The sequence below is a fragment of the Eulemur rufifrons genome, chromosome 2, assembly GCF_041146395.1.
Source record: "Eulemur rufifrons isolate Redbay chromosome 2, OSU_ERuf_1, whole genome shotgun sequence".
In the NCBI taxonomy this organism is placed as follows: Eukaryota; Metazoa; Chordata; class Mammalia; order Primates; family Lemuridae; genus Eulemur; species Eulemur rufifrons.
The window spans coordinates 21,575,396-21,601,728 of NC_090984.1; the positions used below are offsets into that span (position 1 = coordinate 21,575,396).

Sequence of the window (26,333 nt, forward strand, 5' to 3'; positions counted from 1 at the left end):
CTAGCACAGGGGACCGCCCTCTCTGAGCCTCAATTTCCTCACCTGTATGATGGGAGATGCCTCCCAGGGACGCTGCCAGGGCTGGGGTTCTGGGCAGGCCCACCACCTGGTGAGGGTCCCTCGCGCTCTCTCTTCTCTGCCGGAAGCCCTACCCCAGCCTGGGTCCATGGAGGTGAGGGTCCCACATCCCCCGGGGCCAGGAAAGCCAGGGGAAAGGAGGGTGTGGAGAGGGCCGGGAAGTCCACCCCCTCCCTGTACAAGGAAAATTATAAGGCAGGGAAAAGCCTCTTGGAACTGCTCCTGTGGCAGCAGCCACACCCTCCTCGCGGGGCCTGGGGAGCAGCCGGGCTTCCACAAAGCCTCCATTGAGGCCCCTGCTTCCTGCCCCAGCCCTGCGGCCTGGGCGGACTGTGGGCTGCTGCTTCCATCAAAACCCCTCTTTTCCCTCCCACTTCCTCTGTGCCCCACGTGGCCCAACCCTGGGGCCACGTGGCTGGGAGCCCAGGGGCATCAGCCGTGTCCCTATTGGTGTCTGCGGACCAAGCTCAGCATCTGCACCCCACCCATCCCCTGCTTCCTCTCCAAGGGTACTTGTCCTGGGGGGGTCCCTAAATTACAAACGTTCCCCAATATATGGCCTCAGTAGGGGTGACTCGGGTGCTCGGTTAGAGGACGAGTGGCTGAAGCCGGTGCACAGGGCCAGGGCACAGCCAATAACTCAGGAAACTTCCTGCCCTGGCCTCCTTGGCCTTCCAAGAGACCAGAAAGGCACCAGACGGGTCACGCACCCTGAGTGTGAGTCTCTTGGCTCAAGAGTTCTCGGGGCGAGGAGAGATGGGGCCACCCCAACCCCAGCAGAGGTCTCCGCGAGGTCAGACATGGAGGCGGTCTGCCCCCAGCAGCATGGTGCCCGCCGTGCCAGCGCCCCTCCGGGGTGATAAGGTCTTATCTCCTGAGAGGGACGGCTGCTGTTTTAAGTTCCGTGCGATTGTGAACCACCCTGCTATTGATATGGTGGCAGCTTTCCGGACAGGCGAGAAGCAGGTAGTGGGTGGGCCGCTGGGATGACCTGGGCTCTGGGATCCCAGTCTGGAACCCGGGGTCAGAGTAGCTAAAGAGCAGGGAGCACGCGGGGCCTGCAGGTGTGTGAGTGTCTCCCAGGCAGCCCACCCTGGAGAGCGGTGAGCCACCGAGCCTGGGCTCTGGGGACCCAGTGTCACCACTGGGCAGATATACTGTCCCCTTGGTCTCCCTAAGGAGACCTTGGAGTGTCCCCTGTAACCTTCTCCCTAGTTACCGTCAGAGTAGCAGGGTTGGGAGAAGGTGGGAGCTGGGCCCTGGGGGGTCTGTGGGACGCACTGTGGAGGGGCCGGCACCTGCGCAGCACAGCAGACAGCGGGCGAGGGCCTGTGGCCATGGCCCAGCACCCAGAGCCCACAGCTGGGCTGCCCTGGGGGCCTGACACTCCGCATCCTTACCTGCCCTGCTCGCGCCTCCCCACGCCGTGTGTGCACGCAACACCGGCTTACACACGAGCTCGCCGCGCGCCACACGCCGCCCGCTGGGGCTGCGCAGGGTTCATGGGTGTGCTGTGGGGCTGAGTTCTCACAACAGGGCGTCACTTTGCTCCCCCAGCTCTGAGCGGACAGGGGCAGCGTGCGGTGCAGCAGCCTCCCAGGCCCTGGGGGCCATAGTCTGTTTCTAAGTCGGCGGGAACTGTCCACCCCACAGCCAGCCTCCTCAGAGGCTCCCTGGCTTGGGGACAGAATGCTGGTGGAAAAAAGCAGGAAGTCCCTTAGAAGTGCAAGGGTAGGGCTCTGGCCCCAGATCTAGAGGGCCAGGTGACCGCAGGGAGGGTCCAGCTGCTAGGGCAGGGCACTGGGCCCATCCCTGCTCTCACACAGGGCCGGCATTCAGCCCCAGGTGGGCCGCTCTACCCCCGTGAGGGGAGACAGAGAGCCCTTCATCCCTGCCCCGGCCTTCCCAGAGCTCTCCACCCCACAGCCCCCCAGACTCCCTGGCGGGGACTCTCCCAGCCTCAGCCCTGCCTGCCCAGACCTGGAGCCAGGACGTGCCACCCCTGCTGCCAGACCTGAAAGGGGCTGTGGCGGAGAAGTCCAGCCTGTCCTCGGAGCAGGCCACCCTCCCTCCCCGGCGGGCTGGCTAGGTGTCCCCTCCTCAGTCCTGTCCACAGCCGCGGGGTCACTGCCAGCATCCCACCTTCTCTGTCTCTCTTGCTTTCCTCCTTCTCCTTCCTGGGCCTTGGTCTGAATTCCTGAGCTCAGCCTTTGTGGAAGAGAACGGCTCTGTTTAGCACCTGTCTCAGGCTCCATCTTCCCAGGCTGGCTGTCCTTTCATCCCTGTTGCTGCACTATTGTATTTGTGATCGAATGAATGAGTGAGTGAGTGAATACAGGTCCCCCTTCTCCCCCGACCCACACACGGCCAGGTCTCTGGCTCCCACCCTTGGCTGCTGGCCCAGACCCCCGCCCTCCACTGGCCATGCTGCCCGGCAGCTCTGGGCTCCCAAAGTCTCTCCCTTATAAAGTCAGGCGGCAGCAGACACCCAGGAATGCCGCTGCCCGTGACGCACGCTGGCTGTGGGGCCAGCCTGGCTGCCCCGGGCGACCGGGAATGTGGCAGTGAGTGTGGGGCACACAGGGATCCATTGCCGGGGAGTGGGGTGCAGTGGGGTTCCCTGGGGGTGGGGCCCAGGCAGGTGGGACACTGGGAACCACAGGCTCTCTTTCTGCTTCCCTCTGTCAAATTGCTTCTCCCCTGAGCCTCAGTTTGTCTGTCTGGAGGTGGAGGCCGACCACCCCACCGAGGGCTTGGGCTGCAGAGAGCTCTGACGCTGTGGGACTCGGCACCCAAGCAGTGCGGGGCCTGGGACCGGGGAGGCAGGAGGCCCCAGCCTGGCTCTCCAAACTGCCCCCGGGCAAAGGGCGGTGCTGCCAGTGACAGCCAGGATGAGACAGAAGGAAGGGGAGCCAAAGACAGAGCCGAGGTGAGACCAGGGAAAAGCAGCCGCAGGGATGGGCAGCAGGGAGGGCTGGCAGGGAGACAGAGACGGGGAGAGATGGGACAATGGGAGTTCTGCAGACTCAGAAGGACCGCAGCAGCCCCCTGGATTGGAAGAGGCTTCTATGCTTGAGATCTTGCCCTGGCCAGGCCAGAGAGGGGTGAGGAGCCTGAGGGGCAGAGTTCCTCCCCACACAGTGACCCCTTGTCCCAAGAGCCTGCTGAGCAGCAGAGGGTTGGGCGTCAAGGAAGCAAGCCTCATGCATGGGCCCCCCTCTCCCCCTCCCCCCCACCTCGGGGCAGGGACCAGGTGGCCATTCACACTTGTCCTAGGAGTGCCCCAGGGAGCCAGGAGATGCCAGCACAACCCAGGCCCTGCCAGAGGGGGCTTGCTGAGGGACCTCGCCCTAAGCTTCATGTGCCCCTCTGAGAAGGGGACCGACAGGCAAGAACACACAGACTCCTCTGTGCCCCAGCCCAGGTCTCAGGAAGAAGGACGGGGCCGCCCCACCCTAGCGCCCAGACAGCCTTGCCCTGTCCGTGGGGAGGAAGGGCGGGAAGCCGTGAGGACTCCACCTTCGGCAAACCTCTCAGTGGGCGCCGGGCAGGAGGGGCAGGAGCCTTGCAGGAACACACGGCCCCTTTCATGGAGCCGGGCCCAGCCAGGCAACAGCGGGCAGGCACCGAGGGGCAGAGCAGGCCTGGGCACAATCACTGCTCTGTCCCGGCAGCGCCTGGCCCACACACACGCAAGCACACACAAACACACGGCCTTACGCAAACCCAAAGCACAGCCCCGGCAGCCACCCACACGCTTGCACACACACACACACACACACACACACGCACACAAATACTCATCTGCAGGGCCCTGGGCGCTCAGCCGTGTGCCTTCGTCCAGAGAAGCCCGTGCATGGGCATGCGGCACTCTCCCTGCTCCTCCCACGCGGCCCAGCCTTGTGGAGCACCCTGCTCCTCCCACACTGAAGGCTTGCCACCCCGGCACCCCAGACTCCCAGACCTGGAAGGGACCTTTAGGGCTGATCCCTGCAGACAGGAGGGGGGGCGGGGAGGGAAGGCGTGCCCATTTTACAGAATGGTGACACTGAGGCCTGAGTTGGGCCCCTTCTCCTGGCCCTGAGGGCAGCCCACACAGCTGCTGCAGGTCTGGACTGGTGTTCTGATGAATCATGGGTCTTCTTGACCCAGGAGAGCAGGGCGCAGGTCTGGTCCAGCCTGTGCTGGTGCCTCCCACTCCTCCCCCGCCCTCCACCCCAATCAGGCTGCTGAGCCAGGGTGACCGAGCTCCTTTTCTCTTCACTTCTCTGCCTTCAGGTTATCCAAAGCCTCTAGGGGGTGAGGGGGCAGAAACCCTCCTCTGCCTCACCCAAGGGGGACTGTGTATCCCTGCAAGTCTCTCACCTGGACTTACAGTCCAAGACTGCCTCTTCCCTTCCCTCTCTCTCTCTCTGCTATACCAGCCTCACCTCCTCCAGGAAGTCCTCTAGGATTGACTCCTAGCTCATTACTTCTTTATCCTGCACCCCCTCTCCATCTGAAGCCCCTCTCCAACTGTCCCCATCACCCCACCTCTAGGACAGGGATTCTGGGTTCTTGCAACTGCTGCCTGTCAGAGACAGTAAGAGGGGAGAAAAAGGAGACCAGGAGGTTGGGGGGTGGCACTGTCAGAGTTTCCAAAGCCCTGGCCAGCAGAGCTTCAGAGCCCTGTGTCGGGGTGAGGGGGCTGCCTGGCCCTCGCACCGCGGCAGCACAAGGCAGCCTGTGTGAGCCCGTCCCCGCTCGGCCCCACAGGAAACAGCAGGGCCCAGCCCCTCAATGGGCCCATTCAGACCCCAGCTCTCTGGAAAGTACCTCTGCTTCCTGCCACCCTCCCACTCGGGCCAAACAGGCTGCCTGCTCTCTCCTGCGGGGAGCGGGCCGCGGGCAGGTGGCTCAGTGGTTAGGGCCAGCCATCTACTGCAGTTCCTGCCGGCCCAGAGCCCCGACTCTGCCCATGCCCCGGGGGGGTCACATGCACCTTTGGTGCAGGGGTGGGTGGGGTCACCTCCACATGGGCAGGGAGATGTGGGCGCCGGGCAGGTCAAGGTTTAGCAGTGGGCTTTCTGGGGAGGCGGGGACCAAGATCTGCAGTGTTTGCCTCTTTCCATGGTATAAACAGCCTCACTGTGGGCAACGTCACCTCGCTCACAAAATTCCGGAAAATTCAACAGTCAGCTCCTGCCGGCTGTTGTGAGCCACTCCAGCCCACCACGGCGGCGGCTCCATCCACAGGGACCACGTGCCCCCAACCCCTGGGCCATGGCTGCCCTCAGTCTAGCGTGTTGTGTTTTGCTCTTAAGAATCAATGTCGGCCGGGCGCGGTGGCTCACGCCTGTAATCCTAGCACTCTGGGAGGCCGAGGTGGGCGGATCGTTTGAGCTCAGGAGTTCGAGACCAGCCTGAGCAAGAGCGAGACCCCATCTCTACTAAAAATAGAAAGAAATTATATGGACAGCTAAAAATATATATAGAAAAAATTAGCCGGGCATGGTGGTGCATGCCTGTAGTCCCAGCTACTCAGGAGGCTGAGACAGGAGGATCACTTGAGTTCAGGAGTTTGAGGTTGCTGTGAGCTAGGCTGACGCCACGGCACTCACTCTAGCCCGGGCAACAGAGTGAGACTCTGTCTCAAAAAAAAAAAAAAAAAAAAGAATCAATGTCTTTCAACATATAAACTTGGGGGGGGGATAAATACATAAATAACAAAAACTAACAAAGCATCAATGTCCTTGCAGATAAGGTGCCCTGTAGGTGCCCACCACTTGCCAGCTCCCCGGTCTGTCCTTCGCGGCACCGACGTGCTGGGCTGTACCTGCCTGGGTGGTTTTGCAGGTCTCGCGTGATTCCTTTAGCTTCCCAGACGAGGTTCACGTGGCCAGCAGTGCTGCAAGAGGAGATAACTGAAGGGCTATCAACTCAGCCCAAGGGCAAGGGCATTATCTTTCTCGGACATCCCTCCCTGCCCTCAGGGCACGCAAGGCTCAGGCTCCTCTGGTTCCTGCGGCCTCCTCAGGAGGATGTCAGCCGGCTCCCGCTGGCCGGGGACCAGCACACGTGTGACCAGCACCAGACCATCCCTATCGATGCCATCAGGCTTTGCTTGCTCACGGGACTTAACGGAAGCCCAACAGGGATGAATCACCTTTTTAACCCATTTTTGTCTGTCCCCCAGCCCTGGACATCTGTAGGCAAAGTCTCTAATCACTGCAAAAGGAATGGACCAGAAATTGTGGCCTCGGGTTGGAGGTTGAGGTTTGGGGAAACTGCCTGGAGGACGTATTAATAGCAACTTAAAAGGAGGAGTTCCCCAGTGTGGGACAGAGGGGCCCTGCACAGTGACCATAGTGACCCTGGGCAAACCCGGCCTACCCAGCCGACCCTCACCCCTTCCCAGGCCGTCTCCAGCCTCAGCCTGAGGCTCGGCCTGGGAGGTGGGAACTCAGCTGTTCTCATCCCTGGCTCCTTGGCCGAGATGGAAACAATGGGACCGGATCTGAATGCTCACCCGGGACTCTAACAGCGCTGCAGCAGGAAGCAATAGCGGGGTAATGGAGGAAGTCTGGGCCCGTCTGGGGTCTGACACCGCACATGCTCTCCATCTGGCCTTTGCTCTCTGGCAGACTCACGCCAACAGGATGCCACCCCCGCCCCAAAGCAGCTGGAAGAAAGGCCTGAGAGAGAAGCGGGGGTGGGTGGGCTGCCTGTCTGACAACACCAGGCCCCAGCCAACCCACGGAGGTCGGGCATGGCGTGGCAAGCGTTGCCCAGGAGCCCAAGCATGAGGGCATTTAGGGTTCCTTCTCTAGCTCTGAGTGAACTTAGGAGAAGGAATTTGAGCAGGGAGCAGTTTGAGTTGGGATGTTCTCCTGAAACTCCCTTCCTGGGGGCTGTGACCCCCCAAGCCAGGTGATCAGGACAGTGATGGTTTCTCTTTGGACCAGGCAGGGGCCAGACCCAGGGTGGAGAGTCCCCTGGGGCTCAGGGAAGGAGAGCCAGAGCTGGCAGAGGCCACTGGCTCCGGGGTCCTCCAAGGAGGGGACCTGAGTTGCTGGGAATGTCTGGGTCTGGCCTCCTTCAAAGTCGAGGTCTGGGGGCACACATGGAGGCTGTGCCTCTGGTGCCAGGACCAAGCGGACGCTGGGATCCGGCTGCGGCTCACGGGCAGCAGCACACAGGACCGTGCGGGTGGGCGTCCGTCCCTACGGCACCTCGCCTCCTCCAGGCCAGAGTCCGAGCCTTACCTGCAGCTCCCTCTCCCACACAGCCTCCTTCTTCGGAGAGAACCACCTGGAGGTGCCGGTGGCCACGGCCCTGACCGACGTGGACCTGCAGCTGCAGTTCTCCACGTCCCAGCCCGAGGCCCTGCTCCTCCTGGCAGCAGGCCCGGCCGACCACCTCCTGCTGCAACTCTACTCCGGACGCCTGCAGGTCAGCGACATGCCCCTGGGGTTGGAGCGAGATTCCTTCTCTAGCTTTGTGTGAGCCCCAGCTGACTGTGTGACCTTGTGCAGATCATTTTACCTTGGGGTCTCAGATTCTCCACTATGGGATGGGCAGTAGCATCCCGAAAACTGTGAAGCCCTTAGGAACAGGCTCTGCCCACCGGCTCTCTCCAACCTCATTTCTTACCGCACCCCCTCGCTGGCCTTTGTGCTCTGACCACCCCGGACTGCTCTCAGTTGCGGGCCGCCTTGCAGTCGCCTGCTGCTGGGCTTTGCTAACTACACTCCAATGCCTGGCAAGAGCCTCCCCCATTCCCTGCACCTGCCTAACTCCAGCCTCTCCTCCAGAAAGTGTCCCTCTTGCTGGCCGGAGCTAGGCCCCCTCTCCTGGGCTCCCCCAAGCCCTGTGCATCCTCTGGCCTCGCACCCCTCCCTCGGCACCAGCACCGTCCGTCCACGGTGGTCGCGGCACCAGGACTGCCATGGCGGTACTTTTGCATTTCGTCCTCCGAGAAGTCGTAGGCTTTACTGGCAAGGAGTCTTCCGGCTCTTGCTTGAGTCTCCCCCTAACCACAAAGAGTTTAAGCACCAGGGCCTTAGTCCAAATCGGAGGCATCTACTTCCACACCCCCGTGGGGAGAGGACTATGGCGCGATCGGTCTGCTGCTGCCATTGCTTCTCGCTGCCACAGAGCGTCACTGCTGCACGCGGGCCTGGCGCAGTCCGGCTCGGCTGCCGCTCTGCTCCGCCAGGCACGTACCCCGCGGGGTGCCCCGCCTGAACCCCCAGATCATGGTGCTTAGTGCCCTGCCCCCATCCATTATGCCACATGGTGCGGGAGCCCACACCAACACGCGGTCTGGTGTGGGTGTCACAGAGACAGGACCACGTCCTTTGTCTCTGCACAGGATGTCCCTCCAGCCCAGGTCAGGGAGCTTTTCTTCACTATACCTGCAGAACACAGAGCATCCGGTTGGGCCCCACCCCTGAGCGGTGAGCCTGGCTGCCTCCAGCCGCCCCAAGACGCTTTGCCCTGCCTAGGGGGACTCCTCAGAGGATGCCCAGGTGTCCATTGTTCTAGGGCTGAAATCTTTTGGACTCAGGGGTGATTTCTCTGGCACCTCTTCTCCAAGGAAAGAGGGAAGAATAAAAACGTACGAGTTGGATTTCTAGGGGAGCGTCTTACTGTGTGTCAGCTCCTTGCGGGCAGGGACCACATATGACTCACAGGGGCGTCCCCAGAGCCCATGCAGGCCTGGCCTGGGGTTCACTCTGGCGAGTGTCTTGGGGAACAATAAAGAGATGGCAGGAAGGCAGGAGAGGTGGCACCAGAAGCCCTTACCCTGGGTGCCCTGCTCTGGGACTCCCAGTGTGGGCGCCCACTGTGCCTTCGTGAGGGAAGTGAGGTCTTCAAAGTGCTGTCCCCCCTCCCCCACCCCTCTCGTCTCCCCTCAGGTCAGACTGGTCCTGGGCCAGGAGGAGCTGAGGCTGCAGACCCCGGCAGGGACTCTGCTGAGCGACGCCGTCCCCCACACCGTGGTGCTGGCTGTGTCCGACGGCTGGGCCGTGCTGTCCGTTGATGGGCTCCTGAACACCTCTGCCCCAGTGCCAGGAGCCCCCCTGGAGGTCCCCTATGGGCTCTTCGTGGGGGGCACTGGGCGCCTCAGCCTGCCCTACCTGAGGGGGGCCAGCCGGCCCCTGCGGGGCTGCCTCCACGCAGCCACCCTCAACGGCCGCAGCCTCCTCCGGCCACTGACCCCCGACGTGCACGAGGGGTGCGCCGAGGAGTTTTCTGCCGGTGAGGACGTGGCCCTGGGCTTCTCCGGGCCCCGCTCCCTGGCTGCCTTCCCTGCCTGGGGTACGCAGGACGAAGGCACCCTGGAGTTCACACTCACTACGCGGAGCCGGCAGGCACCCCTGGCCTTCCAGGCGGGGGGCCAGCACGGGGACTTCATCTACGTGGACATATTTGAAGGCCATCTGCGGGCTGTGGTGGAGAAGGGCCAGGGCACCGTGCTGCTCCACAACAGTGTGCCCGTGGCCGACGGGCAGCCCCACGAGGTCAGCGTCCACGTGGACGCTCACCAGCTGGAAATCTCCGTGGACCAGTACCCCACACGCACTTCCAACCGTGGGGTCGTCAGCTACCTGGAGCCACGTGGCAGCCTCCTCCTCGGGGGGCTGGATGCAGAGGCCTCTCGTCACCTCCAGGAACACCGCCTGGGCCTGACTCCGGAGGCTGCCAACGCCTCCCTGCTGGGCTGCGTGGAAGACCTCAGCGTCAACGGCCAGAGGCGGGGGTTGCGGGAAGCCTTGCTGACTCGCGGCATGGCTGCCGGCTGCCGGCTGGAGGAGGAGGAGTACGAGGACGATGCCTACGGCCCGTATGAAGCTTTCTCCACCCTGGCCCCCGAGACTTGGCCGGCCATGGAGCTTCCTGAGCCGTGTGTGCCTGAGCCGGGGCTGCCTCCCGTCTTTGCCAATTTCACCCAACTGCTGACCATCAGCCCGCTGGTGGTGGCCGAGGGTGGCACAGCCTGGCTTGAGTGGCGGCACGTGCAGCCCACGCTGGACCTGACCGAGGCTGAGCTGCGCAAATCCCAGGTGCTGTTCAGCGTGAGCCAGGGGGCCCGGCACGGCGAGCTGGAGCTGGACATCCCGGGTGCCCAGGCACGGAAAATGTTCACCCTCCTGGACGTGGTGAACCGCAAGGCCCGCTTCGTCCACGACGGCTCTGAGGACACCGCTGACCAGCTGGTGCTGGAGGTGTCGGTGACGGCGCGGGTGCCCGTGCCCTCGTGCCTGCGGAGGGGCCAGACTTACGTCCTGCCCGTCCAGGTAATCCCCGTCAATGACCCGCCCCGCGTCATCTTCCCGCACGGCAGCCTCATGGTGATCCTGGAACACACGCAGAAGCCTCTGGGGCCCGAGGTTTTCCAGGCCTATGACCCGGACTCCGCCTGTGAGGGCCTCACCTTCCAGTTCCTTGGCACCCCCGCTGGCCTCCCCGTGGAGCGCCGAGACCAGCCCGGGGAGCCGGCGACCGAGTTCTCCTGCCGGGAGCTGGAGGCAGACAGCCTAGTCTACGTCCACCGCGGTGGCCCCGCACAGGACTTGACCTTCCGGGTCAGCGACGGGCTGCAGGCCAGCCCCCCGGCCACGCTGAAGGTGGTGGCTGTCCGGCCAGCCATACAGATCCGCCGCAGCACGGGGCTGCAGCTGGCTCAGGGCTCCGCCGCACCCATCTTGCCCGCCAACCTGTCGGTGGAGACCAACGCCGTGGGGCAGGACGTGAGCGTGCTGTTCCGCGTCACCGGAGCCCTGCAGTTTGGGGAGCTGCAGAAGCAGGGGGCAGGCGGGGTGGAGGGTGCCGAGTGGTGGGCCACACAGGCGTTCCACCAGCGGGATGTGGAGCAGGGCCGCGTGAGGTACCTGAGCACGGACCCGCAGCACCGCGCCGAGGACGCCGTGGAGAACCTGGCCCTCGAGGTGCAGGTGGGCCAGGAGACCCTGAGCAACCTGTCCTTCCCAGTGACCATCCAGAGAGCCACCGTGTGGATGCTGCGACTAGAGCCACTGTACACGCACAACACCCAGCAGGAGGTCCTCACCCCAGCCCACCTGGAGGCCACCCTGGAGGAGGCAGGCCCAAGCCCCCCCACCTTCCACTATGAGGTAGTTCAGGCTCCCAGGAAAGGTAACCTTCAGCTACAGGGCACACGGTTGTCAGGCGGTCAGGCCTTCACCCAGGATGACCTACAGGCTGGCCGGGTGACCTATGGGGCCACGGCACGTGCCTCGGAGGCAGTTGAGGACACCTTCCGTTTCCGTGTCACGGCTCCGCCACACTTCTCCCCGCTGTATACCTTCCCCATCCACATTGGCGGCGACCCGGACGCTCCCGTCCTCACCAACGTCCTGCTCGTGGTGCCTGAAGGCGGTGAGGCTGTCCTCTCTGCTGACCACCTGTTTGTCAAGAGTCTCAACAGCGCCAGCTACCTCTATGAGGTCATGGAGCGACCCCGCCATGGGAGGTTGGCCTGGCGGGGGGCACAGGACAAGACCGCTGTGGTGACATCCTTCACCAATGAAGACCTGCTGCGCGGGCAGCTGGTCTACCAGCATGACGACTCCGAGACCACGGAAGACGATATCCCATTTGTGGCTACCCGCCAGGGTGAGAGCAGTGGTGACATGGCCTGGGAGGAGGTACGGGGTGTCTTCCGAGTGGCCATCCAACCCGTGAATGATCACGCCCCTGTGCAGACCATCAGCCGTGTCTTCCACGTGGCCCGGGGTGGGCAGCGGCTGCTGACTACGGACGACGTGGCCTTCAGTGACGCTGACTCGGGCTTTGCTGATGCCCAGCTGGTGCTGACCCGCAAGGACCTGCTCTTCGGCAGTATCGTGGCCGTGGACGAGCCCACGCGGCCCATCTACCGCTTCACCCAGGAGGACCTCAGGAAGAGGCGAGTCCTGTTTGTGCACTCGGGGGCTGACCGCGGCTGGATCCAGCTGCAGGTGTCTGATGGGCAGCACCAGGCCACCGCGCTGCTGGAGGTGCAGGCCTCGGAGCCCTATCTCCGCGTGGCCAACGGCTCCGGCCTCGTGGTCCCTCAGGGAGGCCAGGGCACCATCGACACAGCTGTGCTCCACCTGGACACCAACCTTGATATCCGCAGTGGGGACGAGGTCTACTACCACGTCACTGCCGGCCCTCGCTGGGGGCAGCTGCTCCGGGCCGGCCAGCCAGCCACAGCCTTCTCCCAGCAGGACCTGCTGGGCGGGGCCGTTCTCTACAGCCACAATGGCAGCCTCAGCCCCCGTGACACCCTGGCCTTCTCTGTGGAAGCAGGGCCAGTGCGCACAGACGCCACCCTGCAAGTGACCATTGCCCTGGAGGGCCCACTGGCCCCACTGCAACTGGTCCGGCACGAGAAGATCTACGTCTTCCAGGGAGAGGCGGCCGAGATCAGGAGGGACCAGCTGCAGGTGAGGGGCTGGGGGCGGTGGGCAGGGCACGGGCCTCATGCCGCGTGTGCGTGTGTGACTGGGGACGGGACTGGCGGCTCCTGGCGTGGGCGTGTGTACGTGCCTCGCGTGTGCGCCTGTACCTGCTGTATTCCCAAGAGTTTCTGGGGAGTTTGCCATTCGTGCATCTGCCTACGAGTTGTGTGTGCCTCCGGGTGTCATGTCCACACGTGTGCATGCTGTGGCTGACCAGGTGGATTCCTGGGCCCCACCTAGACCCACAGAATCTCTAAAGCGGAGCCTGAGAATCTGCATTCTAGTAAGTTCCCTGGGAGGGATTCATGGGTACTGAGCTTTGAGGACCGCTGACCGTGGAGACAGGGCTCGCTGCCGCTCAGGTCCCTGTGTCCTCAGCTCTTTTCTCAGACCCAAGGCCAGGACCACGAGGGTCTGTCAAGGGTTGTGCCCACCCAGGAACCTCGCAGAGCAACCAGGGGCCGTCCGGCGAGCTCACTGACTTGCTGTGTGACCTCAGACCGGTCCCTTGCCCTCTCTTGGCCTTATTCTCCTGCTCCGCCCATTTCTGAGACCCTTCTGGTCCTGGATGTCTGGACATGGGGCAGACGTGAGCAAACATACCTGGTCCCAGGAAGGCCGCGACTGGAGGAGGCAGCATCCAGGCAGGCTTCGGAGAATACGGGGTGTTGATAGCAGAGAATGGGGCATGGTATTCTAGGCAGAAGGAACATTCCGGGCAAAGGGACAGTGTCAGGAATGTGGGTTGGGGTGATGTTTAGCTGTTTGCGGCTGGACCATCAGGAGAGGGAGCACCTTCAAGCTGTACCCGGGTCTGCAGGCGCCACGGGGCTCCACGGAAGGCGCGTCCGCCTCCACCGCCGGGAAGGGTGGGGCTCCCTCTGGTGGTCAGAGGTGGTAATGGCATGAGGAGGGAGAAAGGTTCAGACCAGCCAGCCCTGGGCCTGAGTGCACGTGCGTGAGTGTGCCTGTGTGTGTGTGTGTGTGTGTGTGTGTGTGAGAGTGCGTGCTTGTGTGTGAGCATGTGTGTGTGAGTGCATGTGTGCGTGTATGCACTCACGTGTGTACATGTGTACTGCACCAGCATATGATGAGATTGTATGTCCGCGTCACTGAGTCTGAGACGTGATTGTGCACCTCTCTGAGGGAGCACAGCTCAGGCTGCAACCACCCATGTAACTGTATGTGGGGTGAGTGACGACATGTGTAGCCTCTCTGACCGGCTGCCTGTCTGGGTGTCATGTGTGTGAATCTGCATGTGTGTTTGTGTGTCTAAGTGAGCAGCAGTGTCTGGGGGAAGCAGGGCACGTGGAGATTGAGCCTGTTCTGGCTGCTCACAGTGGCCCTCTCTGGGACCCCCCGTGAGTGCCCGTGACCCTCTGTTAACCAGGCAGCCCAGGAGGCAGTGTCACCAGCAGACATCGTGTTCTCAGTGAAGAGCCCCCCGAGCGCCGGCTACCTGGTCTTGGTGTCCCACGGCGCCTCGGCCGATAAGCCGCCCAGCCTGGACCCCGTGCGGAGCTTCTCCCAGGAGGCGGTGGATTCGGGCAGGGTCCTCTACCTGCACTCCCACCCCGAGGCCTGGCGTGACGCCTTCTCACTGGATGTGGCCTCGGGCCTGGGTGCTCCCCTGGAAGGCGTCCGGGTGGAGCTGCAGGTGCTGCCCGCTGCCATCCCGCTGGAGGCACAGAACTTCAGCGTCCCCGAGGGCGGCAACCGCACCCTGGCCCCGCCGCTGCTCCGTGTCACCGGGCCCTACTTCCCCACGCTGCCGGGCCTCACCCTGCAGGTGCTGGAGCCGCCCCAGCATGGGGCCCTGCGAAGAGAGGAAGGACCTCAAGATGAGGCCCTTGCCACCTTCTCCTGGAGAGAGGTACAGCCGTCAGGGAGCCCCGGGGCTGCACCCCAGCTTTGGGAGCCGGGGGGGTGGGGGGTCCTGGCGCCTTCCAGTCTCGGGGTATGCACAGAGCAGAGACAGGGGGCCACATCTGGGGAGCACCTCTGCTTTAAATTCCTGATCTCATTTCCTCCTCACAACCCCTCTGGGAGACGGAAATTATCGTTCCCAGTTTCCACAAATGGGAACTGCAGTTCTGAGGGAGTCGGTGCTCCCCAGCACCACAGGCGGGCATGGGGGGCTTGCTGCCGGCCTGACTGCCGCCCCGGGCCCGCTTTAGGTGGAAGAGCAGCTGATCCACTACGTGCACGACGGGAGCGAGACACGGACGGACAGCTTCGTCCTGGTGGCTAACGCCTCGGAGATGGACCGCCAGAGCCATCCCGTGGCCTTCACCGTCACCATCCTGCCTGTTAACGACCAGCCCCCCGTCCTCACCACAAACACAGGCCTGCGGGTAAGAACATCCCCGCGACCAGCTCTGCTCCCAGACAGAGGCCGGGCCCCTCCTTCCCTGCACATAGCTCCTGTTCTCTAGCCTCAGTTTCCTCCTCTGCAAAATGGGGACACTGCCACATGCCTCACAAGGTTGTTGGAAGGGGAGGTGTGATACCGATATCGCATTGCAGACAGGACACAGATGGGAGTGTTGTCGTTGGGGCTTGGAAGTGCAGCGGGAAGCCGCCAGAATGGCCATGCAGGGCCACGCTCATGTGCGGCGGGAGCCCTTCCTGCAGCTCGGGCCACCGCACTTGACAGAGTTTCTCACCAGCCCTCAGGGGTGGGTGACAGATAGGGACCAGTTAAGCTTCCAAGCGTCACCCCCAGCAAGTGACATCCCCAGCTGGGCTCCCTGAGCTCCTGCCCCTTATGTCACAGCAGAACAGAGGTGTCCCCCAGTCGTCAGAGGTGGAAATTGAGGCCCAGACAGGGGACAGAACTTCACCACAGTCACAAAAGTACTCACTGGAGGAACAGAAAGGGTGCGGCTTGACCAAGGCCACAGGCAGTTCTTTGAATGCCAGCTTCTAGGGTGCGTCCTCCCCGGTCAGCAGGAGCCAGAGAAGGTTCCAGAAGAGGGCTGACGTGGCTGTCTCTGACATGGGGTGCTGGGAGGCGTTGGTGGCATAGAGGCCAACCTGGTGGTGGGGAGGCCCGCAGAAGAGTGGGACACAGCCTAGGGCCGCCCTGGACCACAGGCCAGGACTGCCGTGTGGTAGGTCAGCCACCAGGTGGTGCCATCCACCCATGTTCGTTCCAGGAACTCTGTGCTGCCACTCGGCCCCCCGCGTACCGCCCCCTCTCTCCAGGGCTCTGCCTGGGCCTAGGGAAGGGGAGCCCCTTCCCAACACTGCCCACAAGTCACTGACCCCGCAGGACGTGTGCCGGCACCCCTGCTACCCAGGGGGAGGCCTGAGGGGTCCCCTTCACTCTCACCCGGGGAGGGACAGTGGGCTGGCCATCAGCCTCTCCACGCTGGCTGCCTCCCCGGGGAAGCTGGGAAGAGCCCATTTCTAAGTGCCCTGGGCAAGCCAGAAATCACCGTTCCCGTCACGTGCCCAGCCCCTGCCCAGCACCACGGGGGCCAGAAGGGAGACCCCTGCCCCACCAGGGAGACAGAGCCAGACTCAGCAGCCCTGTTGGTCAGGATAGGGGGTTCTGGGGCCAGGGTGAGAGCGGTGGCCTTCCCAGGGAGGGGCGTGAGCTGGCCTTGAGGGACAAGCAGGACTGGGCCAGGCGGAGGGGAGGGAGCCAAGGCCTGGAGGGCCCTTTGTGCGGCCCAGGATGGCCCAGGCCTGATGCCAGCTGAGGGCCTGAGCTGCAATAGGGTTGGGGCCCTGACGGTGGCCCCAGGGCCAGGGAGAGGGCGGGCGAGTGTGGTGGGGGCAGGACCTTCACAGGCCTGTGTCCCCAGATGTGGGAGGGGGCCACTGTGCCCATCCCTAAGGAGGCCCTCGGGGGCACAGACGGCGACTCCAGGCCGGAGGACCTGGTCTACACCATCGAGCAGCCCAGCAACGGACGGGTAGCACTGCGGGCGGCGCCAGGCACTGAGGTCCGCAGCTTCACACAGGCACAGCTGGACGGCGGGCTCGTGCTGTTCTCACATAGAGGTGGGTGCCGGGAGGTGGCCCTCGGATTCCTGTGGCCCCGAGGGATGCCCTGAGGGTGGGGAGCCCTCAGGCCAGCGGGACCCAACTCCCCTTCCCCTGCCTCCGTCCCCAGGAGCCCTGGATGGCGGCTTCCGCTTCAGCCTCTCTGATGGGGAGCACGTCTCCCCGGGACACTTCTTCCGAGTGGTGGCCCAGAAGCAAGTGCTCCTCTCGCTGGAGGGCAGCCGGACGCTGACCGTGTGCCCAGGTGGGTCTGCCAAGGGCTGGTTCCTGTGTGCCAGGTAGCCGGGGCGGAGCTGGGGGTGGCACGCCAGGGCCACGCTGCCTCTCTGCACTTGCACGCCCTGCCCTGGCTCCCGGTCACAGGCTGACAGGTCCCTTCTGCCTCCGCAGGGTCCATGCAGCGGCTCAGCAGCGAGAGCCTGAGAGCCAGCTCCAGCGCGGGCACCGACCCCGGCCACCTGCTCTACAGCGTGGTGCGGGGCCCCCAGCTGGGGCGGCTGCTGCATGCCCAGCACGACAGCACGGAGGCGGCCCTGGTGAACTTCACTCAGGCCGAGGTAAGGGCCCAACTCTGCAGCCACCCCTCAGACTGCACCTGGCCTCAGGTGCCTGCCAAGACAATGGACATACACGTGAACACAGGCCCCAGCTCCGGTGTCACTGGCAGCGGAAGGACACTCCCCAGGCGTGTGCACCTTCCTCCAGGAGCTGCCAGGCTGGTCGAGCAAGTGGGAGCTCAGTGTTGCAAGGGGGAGGGAGAAGGGTGCAAGAGGTCAGGGATCAGGGCCTGGGGCGTGGCTTCTAGAAGGAAGCTGTAGCCAACCCGAGGGGCTGGAAGGGGTGTTCTGTGTAAAGCAGCTAGTGGCGCCCCAGCAGCTGGTAAGGCGCAGTGCTCGCTGCGGGGGGATGGGGCTCAAAACTGAAGCGGCTGTGGGCTGTGGGCAGAGGCATGAGCCTGGGCCTCAGTCAGGTGCCAGCGAGAGGCAGAGCAGGTCCAGGGAGCTGGTGAGCAGACAGAGGCAGCCCAGTAGGCCAAGGGGGCGAAGCCGCCCTTCATCCACCACGGCAGCTTCAGGGTACGGTGTCCCAGAGCACACCAGACACCACCAGGGTGCACTAGAGCTCTCGCCATGGGTAGGGCTGACTGCCGGGCTGCTGGGCTCTCTGTGCCAACTGTGCCCTGGCCCCAGTGGGGCCAGCAGCCATCACTTAAGTGAGCACCTCCTCTAAGTGCAGGTGCCATGAGTGCCAGGACAACCTCGGCTCTCCCTGCAGGCAGAGCAGGAGTTATCCCAGGACAGGGCGGAGAAGGACAGGCCTTCCATGGGCTCTCCTGAGCAGGCCACGGTGTACCTGGTGCGCTAGCCGAGGGGCTGTGCGGGCACCCAGACTGTTAGTTCTGACTGGGGAGGGGTCCCTGGGGGCAGAGCTGACCATGCCATAGCACTGGGGTTCTGCTCCAAGTACCTCCGGACTGGCCCACCTTGGCCCTGGAAAATGGCAGCGCCCACGCCCAGATCCCTTCCAACTTCCCTCCCCACCCCCAGACCTCCTGCGCCTGGCACACTCCTCCCTCCCCACCCCAGTACTCAGTGCTCGCCCCCTCCTGAGAAGCACCGTGCAACGCAGGAACTCAGCAAGTGCGAAGCCGGAGTCCCCTCCCCCGCAGGTAGCTTACTGGCCAGCCGGCTGGCTGGGAGCATGCAGGCATCTGAGAAGGAGGCGGCTTTGACCAGGGGGATAAAGTTTCCGGGCCTCTCACATCAACACCTCTCAGGCCTGGGTTCTGTGTTCTCCTGCTGGGGCCCCTTTCTGCCCTCTACCCACAAAGAAATATTCAGCAGGCTGGCGGCTCCAGCAGCTGTGCACCGTCTCTGCGAGCCTCTGTCATCGAATGCCTGAGAAGGGGGAGGGTACAGGACTTGGCTGTCAGTGACCCTCCCCACCCAACTGTCCCACACTAACTCAGAGCCCCCCGCCCCCCAGCAATGTGAAGGGCTGGATGAATGGCCACCCAGGGAAGCTGGGAAGAGGCCATGTGACAGAGACACCCTCCCCGGCTCAGGGAGAGGGCAGGGCAGGACTGGGCAGTGTCTTGACAGTACACTGTCCCCAGTGCTCTGAGCGGGGCAGGGTAGGGATCGGGTGTCCCCATGGTGCAGGTAAGGAAACCGAGGCTCGCAGAGGTCAGGTAACACGTGCTTATCCAGAGCACGCGGCCAGTGAGAGGCCAAGCAGGACTGTGCCTTCTGACTGCTGGTCCAGGGTTTCTCTCACCAGAGGACACTGCCTGTCCCCGGAGCACAGGGCCTGCCCCACCTTGCCTGCGTCTCACCTCACTCCCCACCTGACCCCTCCCGCCCACGAGGCTCCTGTAGCTCTCACCCCACAGCTGGGGTCCGTTTCCTTCCTGCCCACCCTTCAGCCTGGGCTAGAGGCTGCAACTGACAGCCCTGCAGTCCTTGCGGGCCAGGATCTGGCCTGCAGATGTGCTTTATTTGGCCTGCAAAAGGCAATTAATATTTTTAAATTGTCAACATGTAACCTTTGGGAGATTTCACAAAAAACCCAATTCCTATTTTCTTAAAAGGCCTGTGTGCCCTCTGACAGCAAACAGCTGAGAAGCAGCCGCTTCCTTTACGGCAAGTACTGCCCCCACTTAGAGCAGGCTCTGCCGCCCTTTATTTCTTGTTCTATTTTTCTTAGACGAGGTCTTGCTCTGTCACCCAGGCTGGAGTGCAGTGATGCAATCATAGCTCACTGCAGCCTCGAACTCCTGGGTTCAAGCGATCCTCCCACCTCAGCCTCCCAAGTAGCTGGGACTACAGGCCACCACGCCACCATGCCCAGCTCTTTTTTTTTTTTTTTTTTTTTCTTTGAGATACCTGGTTTCACTATGTTGCCCAGGCTGATCTTGAACTCCTGGCCTCAAGTGATCCTCCTGCCTGGCCTCCCAAAGCACTGGGATCACAGGCATGAGCCACCGCGCCCCTACTGCTCCTGGAGTGTTTACTGCTCCTGGCCTTCCGCACACTGAGACCCCCATCCATCTCCATCTCACTATTGCGCAAGTCCTGTTTTTCTACAAGAAGGAAAATAGTTCCCTGTGTTTCCTAAAAGGGGAAAACAGAAGATAAGCCAAGAGGACACATTTTGATTAGGAGGGGGGAGAACACATTTCTTTATGGAAGTGAAGAATATTCCTTGCTGTTTAACATGCAGGCAATTGAGGTCGCAGGGGTAACAGGGTCACGTCAGGGCCTTAGGGGTCAAATGGTGAGACACTGCAGTATTTGAGCAAAAGAGCGACATAACCTTGTATTTCAAAAGGCTCCCTCTGGCTTCCATGTTAAGAACAAACTGCAGGCCAGGCACAATGGCTCACGCCTATAATCCTAGCACTTTGGGAGGCCGAGGCGGGAGGATCCCTTGAGCCCAGGAGTTCGAGGCTGCAGGGAACTATGGATGACGCCACTGCACTCCAGCCTGGGCAACAGAGTGAGACCCTGTCTCAAAAAAAAAAAGAACAAACTGTAGGGGCAAGGGGCGAAGCTGGGACCCTGTTAGGAAGCCACTGGACTAATCCAGGCATGAGATGACGTGGTCAAGGAGGACTCCAGGCATTTGGCCTGAGCCACTGAGGAACAGCGCTGCCATCGTTGGAAGTGGGACGACTACAGGAGGCAGGGCAGGCTGGGTTTGAGAGTCCATTACTCATCACACACAACTGTCAAGGGAGCAGGTGGAAACGCGAGTCTGGGGCTCAGGGAGAGCAGTCTGGGCTGGAGCTACCAACAAGGGCTCTTCAGCATCAGCATTGAGGCCAGGAGACGGAATGAGAGCCCGTGGGGCGTGCTTGTAGATAGAGCGGGATGTAAAGACCAAGCCCTAAGACACTGGGGAGAAGAGGGGACCCAGCAAGAGAGTCTGTGAGTAGCCAGAGTGGAATACCGCAGCTCTCATGAAGGAAGGAACGTTCCGTAGTGTCAATGCAGCTGGGCAGGTGACTGAGAGGCCGCTTGGGAACCCACCACTGGGTCCAACAGCTCGAGGCCCTTGGTGCCCTTGGAGATAACAGTTTTGGTGATGTCATGGCAAGAACAGTTTTGGTGACATCATGGCAGCAAAATTCTGGGCGGAGAGAGCTGAGGACACATGGAGGGAGAGTGCAGAGTACTCTTTTTGGAGTTTTGCTGCACAGAGAAGTGAAGTGGGAGTGGGGGGTGCTAGTGGAGAAAGTGAAGTCAAGAATAGTGTCTTCAGGCCGGGCGAGTGGCTCACACCTGTAGTCCCAGCACTCTGGGAGGCCAAGGCAGGTGGATCGCTTGAGGTCAGGAGTTCGAGACCAGCCCGAGCAAGAGTGAGACCCCATCTCTATTAAAAATAGAAAAGTTAGCTGGGTGTCATGGTTCACCTGTAGTCCCAGCTACTAGGGAGGCTGAGGCAGGAGGATCGCTTGAGCTTATGAGTTTGAGGCTGCAGTGGGCTATGATGACAACACGGCACTCCAGCCTGGGTAACAGAGCGAGACTCTGTGTCCAAAAAAAAAAAAAAAAATAGTTTCTTCTTTAAGTCGGAAGAAAGAATAGCATAGTTGCATAGTGAAAGGAATGATTATTCATTCTGGGGGAAACTGACACCACAGGAGCAAAAAGGGAGATGCAGGGGGTGTGTTCGGCAGGCCAGAGGGGAAGGGATGCAGTGCATGAGGAAAGGCTTGCTTTAGACAGGGCGTGGCTAGATCTCCGCATTCCCGGAGGCTCAAGGAAAGGCGGCCACTTTGCCTGGGGGGCAGGGCTGGGGTTTGAACCAGGCATCTGGCTGCACAGCCCAGCTCTGCACTGCCACACGATTGCCTAGTGGTGACCCACAGGGCTAGGGAGGGAGAAAGTGGGTCACACACAGACCTGGGCACAGCCAGGAGAGCCCAGAGGGGTACTGGGGAGACAGGAGTGCCCAGTGCCAGTGCCGTCCTGGGGGTGGGCTCCTGGGCACCCCAGGCTGGACCTGCCTCTCACCCCAACAACGGTGTCTCCCTTCAGGTGTATGCTGGGAATGTTCTGTATGAGCACAAGATGCCCCCCGAGCCCTTCTGGGAGGCCCACGATGCCCTAGAGCTCCAGCTGTCCTCACCCCCTGCCCCCAGTGTGGCTGCCACCCTTGCTGTGGCTGTGTCTTTCGAGGCTGCCTGTCCCCAGCGCCCCAGCCGCCTGTGGAGGAACAAAGGTGAACAGCGTGACGAGCTGGCAAGGTTGTGGGGAGACATTGGGAGAGGCCCACAGAGGAAGGGACACAAGGCCAGGGCCAGCAACTCCTATCTCAGCCCCCAGGACTCCCTGGGAGGTTATAGAAGGGTGGGTGGGAGGCTTTGAGATCAGAGGGGTGACACAGTCCTTATCCTCCTGGGGACCCTGAGCCCGTGCTGGAGTACCTGGCCTGAGGGGGGGGGGAAGCACACTCTTTCCAGGGGTCCCCCTCTGAGAGTCCATGGACTGGACCTTCACCGCCCGTGTCCCACCCCCAGGTCTCTGGGTCCCCGAGGGCCAGCGAGCCAAGATCACGGTGGCCGCCCTCGACGCCTCCAACCTCCTGGCCAGTGTTCCATCACCCCAGCACCCAGAGCATGACGTGCTCTTCCAGATCACGCAGTTCCCCACGCGGGGCCAGCTGCTGGTGTCTGAGGAGCCCCTGCACGCCGGGCGGCCCCACTTCCTGCAGTCCGAGCTGGCCGCAGGGCAGCTGGTCTACGCCCACGGTGGCGGGGGCACCCAGCAGGACGGCTTCCGCTTCCGTGCCCACCTCCAGGGCCCAGCGGGCTCCTCGGTGGCGGGACCCCAAGCCTCAGAGGACTTCACCATCACCGTGCGGGATGTGAATGAGCGGCCACCTCAGCCACAGGCCTCCGTCCCGCTCCGGCTCACCCGAGGCTCCCGCGCCCTTGTCTCTCGGGCTCAGCTGAGTGTGGTAGACCCAGACTCAGCTCCCGGGGAGATTGAGTACGAGGTGCAGCGGGCGCCCCACAATGGCTTCCTCAGCCTGGTGGGGGGCAGCCCCGGGCCCGTGAGCCGCTTCACGCAAGCCGACGTGGATGCAGGACGGCTGGCCTTCGTGGCCAACGGCAGCAGCGTGGCCGGCATCTTCCAGCTGAGCATGTCCGACGGGGCCAGCCCACCCCTGCCTATGTCCCTGTCCGTGGACGTCTTACCAGCTGCCATTGAGGTGCAGCTGCGGGCACCCCTAGAAGTGCCCCAAGCTTTAGGGCGCTCCTCCCTGAGCCGGCAGCAGCTCCAGGTGGTTTCGGACCGGGAGGAGCCGGACGCAGCCTACCGCCTCACGCAGGGGCCCCGGTACGGCCACCTCCTGGTGGGCGGGCAGCCCGCCTCGGCTTTCAGCCAGCTGCAGATAGACCAGGGCCAGGTGGTCTTTGCCTTCACCAACTTCTCCTCCTCTCACGACCACTTCCGAGTCCTGGCACTGGCAAGGGGCGTCAATGCATCAGCCATAGTGAACGTCACGGTGAGGGCTTTGCTGCACGTATGGGCAGGTGGGCCGTGGCCCCAGGGTGCCACCCTGCGCCTGGACCCCACTGTCCTAGACGCTGGCGAGCTGGCCAACCGCACAGGCAGTGTGCCCCGCTTCCGGCTCCTGGCGGGACCCCGGCACGGCCGTGTGGTCCGCGTGCCCCGGGCCAGGACGGAGCCTGGGCGCAGCCAGCTCGTTGAGCAGTTCACGCAGCAGGACCTGGAGGATGGGAGGCTGGGGCTGGAGGTGGGCAGGCCAGAGGGCAGGGCCCCCGGCCCCGCAGGCGACAGCCTCACTCTGGAGCTGTGGGCACGAGGCGTCCCGCCTGCCGTGGCCTCCCTGGACTTTGCCACTGAGCCTTACAACGCGGCACGGCCCTACAGCGTCGCCCTGCTCAGCGTCCCCGAGGCTGCTCGGACGGAGGAAGGGAAGCCAGAGAGCAGCAGCCCCACGGGCGAGCCAGGCCCGGCGGCGTCCAGCCCTGTGCCCACTGTGGCCCGGGGAGGCTTCCTGGGCTTCCTAGAGGCCAACATGTTCAGCGTCATCATCCCCGTGTGCCTGATCCTCCTGCTCCTGGCGCTCATCGTGCCCCTGCTCTTCTACCTCCGGAAACGCAACAAGACAGGCAAGCACGACGTCCAGGTCCTGACCGCCAAGCCCCGCAACGGCCTGGCCGGCGACACTGAGACCTTTCGCAAGGTGGATCCGGGCCAGACCATCCCACTCACAGCTGTGCCTGGCCAGGGGCCCCCGCCGGGAGGCCAGCCTGACCCAGAGCTGCTGCAGTTCTGCCGGACACCCAACCCTGCCCTCAAGAACGGCCAGTACTGGGTGTGAGGCCTGGCCTGGGCCCAGATGCTGATCGGGCCAGGGACAGGCTTGCCTACACCCCAGGCCCCGTTGCTTCCTTGCCCTGGTGCTGTCTCAGTATCCCCAGAGCAAGAGAGACCTGGAGACAGCAGGGGTGGAGAGTGCTGGGAGATAGTCCCGTACAGAGTGGAGTCTAGAGCTGGAATCTTCCTCAGCTCACTCAAGGATGGAGAACCGCAGGGCCAAGGCGGGAGGCAGGCTTAGGATCAGTCCTCCTGCCCGGGAGCTGGTTTGCGCTGTCAAAACCAGGGTGACCTCCTAGATGGCACAGGACTCTGGGTCCTGGGTCTGTGACCTTGGGTAAGTCACACCTGACCCAGGCTGCTAAGAGGACAAAGAGAAGAAAGTACCCTGGAGAGGGAAGGGAGGGAGCAGGGGGACTCCTGGCTTTTCTCCCCTAACCAGGCCTCCCCTTGTCTCTGCCCCAGGGTTGAGAGACAACTTCCCCCGTGTTTTTAGGGAGATGTTATTCCCTGGAGCAGAGGTCGGGAGGACAGAGCCCCTCCACTCTCTAGAAGGCATAGGCCAATAGAATAATATATTCAGGGTGCAGGGTGGGTAGGTTGCCTGGGGACGGGCTTATTTAAGGGGATTGCAAGGAAGCTATTTAACACGGTGCTGAGCTAGCCGGGACTGAGGAGCCCCTAGCGGGGTGGGGTGGAGGAGGGTCTGCAGCCAGTTCATTCCCAGGGCCCCACCTGCATGGGCTGAGGGCTAAGCAAGCAGGGGTCGGCTGCACCGGAGCAGGCTGGGCCAGAGATCGCAGAGGGGCTCAGGCCGAGGGCCACTGCAGTGCCTGTGCTCCCGGGGACCAGGGGCGGGCAGTTGGGGACACTTGGCTCTACAGAGCCTAGATAAATGGTGCTTCGGAGGCTCTGGACAGCTGTGTGTTGTTTGTGTCTAACTGTGCGCTGGGCCCCGGTCCACGTGGCCTGCACTCCCCTGGGGTCGGCCATCCCGCCCTTCTCGGCCGGCCAGCGGGATGGATGGGCCAGGCGAGCCCTGCACCTCCACCTCCTGGGGCCTTCAGCTCTCCTGTGCCCCACCTGTGTGGGCGAGTGGGCCGGCCCTGGGGAGATGCGGCCAGGCTAGGTCCTCTACAAGCAGCTTCGAGAAAAAAAATAAATATAAACGCTCCCAGCTAGGGATTTCTTAACCTGAGTTTGGGCCCCCACAGCTGTGTCCCTTCCCACCCACCTCTCAAGGGGCCGCAGCTGCAAAGTAAGGAGAGCAGGCAGACTCGGGGAGCCCGAGGCCGGCACGGCGCGGAGGGGGAGGGGGAGGGGGAGGGGAACCGCCACAGGTGCCCCCTGCCCTGCTTCCCCGCCACCCGCTTGGCTGCTGGAGGCTTTTACGAGGACGACGACATCTGCTGGTCTTCCCAACAGGAGGACCAAAGGTGTTCTCAGAGGCAGAGGATGTCCCTGTCCGTGGCCTCAGAGTCCATCATTTGGTTACAGAAAGGTTCTGAGACCAGGGGCATCTCCAGAGTGCCTTTTTTTTTTTTTTTTTTTTTTTGAGACAGAGTCTTGCTCTGTCAACCAGGCTACAATGCAGTGGCATCGTCATAGCTCACCTTAAATTCCTGGCCTAAAGCAGTCCTCCCGCCTCAGCCTCCCAAAGTGCTGGGATTACGGGCGAGAGCCACCGCGCCTGGCCAGGAGGCCTTTCTACGAGTTGCTGAGGAGACACTGTCCTGTAGCCTTGAGAGTGTCACAGGGCTGGGGGCAATGGAGACAGATTCTGGGTTCCAGGGGATGTGCCTGGCCCTGAGAGTAGGTTGAAATCGTCAGGAGAGAAACATGGAGGCGTCTGAGCACTGGGGGCTGGAGCACAGCTGGCATGTGGGGTGGGGAGCCCCAGCCGGCCTTGGGCAGCTGACCTGGACCTGGGGACCAGAGTCGTCTCCCCCTTGTGTCCCCACATCTGCAACATTGAACCAGAAACCAGAGCAAGAGAGGAGACTCCCCTCCCGCAGCCTGCCCTGGACCACCCTCCTCACCACACCCTCCACACCCTCTCAGCCTCTGGCCTCTCAGCTGCTCCACTCTTGGAAGCTTCAGGAAGGAAGCCCGGAACCCAGGTACATCACTGCTGATGGGCCTCAGAGGGCCGGGGGAGCCCAGCAGCCAGGGAGCAGAACAGGCTCGCCCAGGGGAACAGGGGAAGGTGGTGATTGGCAGTGTGGGTGAGACCCGGGGCCCAAGCAAGGCTCTTCTGGCCACCAGGGCGGGTGGCCAGGGCCCCAGAGATCCTCTGCACCCTGAGCTTGCAGTCCTAGCCCTAGATTCCTTTTATAAGCTTGGTCTCCCCGGCGTCCCCAGGCCAGCCGAGCAAGGGGCCCTGCCAAGGGTATCTCCACAACATCACCCACACCCTGCCCTGCCCCTCCCAGGA

At 62.8% G+C, this 26,333-nt stretch overlaps 1 protein-coding gene across 1 annotated transcript; it reads left to right on the forward strand.

Moving 5' to 3' along the window:
* The first annotated feature begins 2,572 nt into the window (after positions 1-2,572).
* Positions 2,573-25,075, forward strand: CSPG4 (chondroitin sulfate proteoglycan 4). The gene is made up of 12 exons (XM_069491878.1): positions 2,573-2,642; positions 6,702-6,769; positions 7,206-7,260; positions 7,346-7,509; positions 8,979-12,515; positions 13,921-14,403; positions 14,708-14,884; positions 16,343-16,541; positions 16,654-16,788; positions 16,935-17,101; positions 21,587-21,770; positions 22,069-25,075. The coding sequence occupies exons 1-12, from the start codon at positions 2,573-2,575 to the stop codon at positions 23,901-23,903; spliced, it is 7,074 nt and encodes a 2,357-aa protein (XP_069347979.1). The 3' UTR covers positions 23,904-25,075.
* Positions 25,076-26,333: the final 1,258 nt, after the last annotated feature.

Coding starts and splice junctions, on each gene's coding strand:
- CSPG4 (XM_069491878.1), top strand. CDS start 2,573: ATGCCGCTGCCCGTGACGCACGCTGGCTGTGGGGCCAGCCTGGCTGCC. Junction 2,643..6,701: donor GGGCGACCGGGAATGTGGCA/GTGAGTGTGGGG, acceptor GCTCTCTGGCAG/ACTCACGCCAACAGGATGCC. Junction 14,404..14,707: donor CCACCTTCTCCTGGAGAGAG/GTACAGCCGTCA, acceptor GGCCCGCTTTAG/GTGGAAGAGCAGCTGATCCA.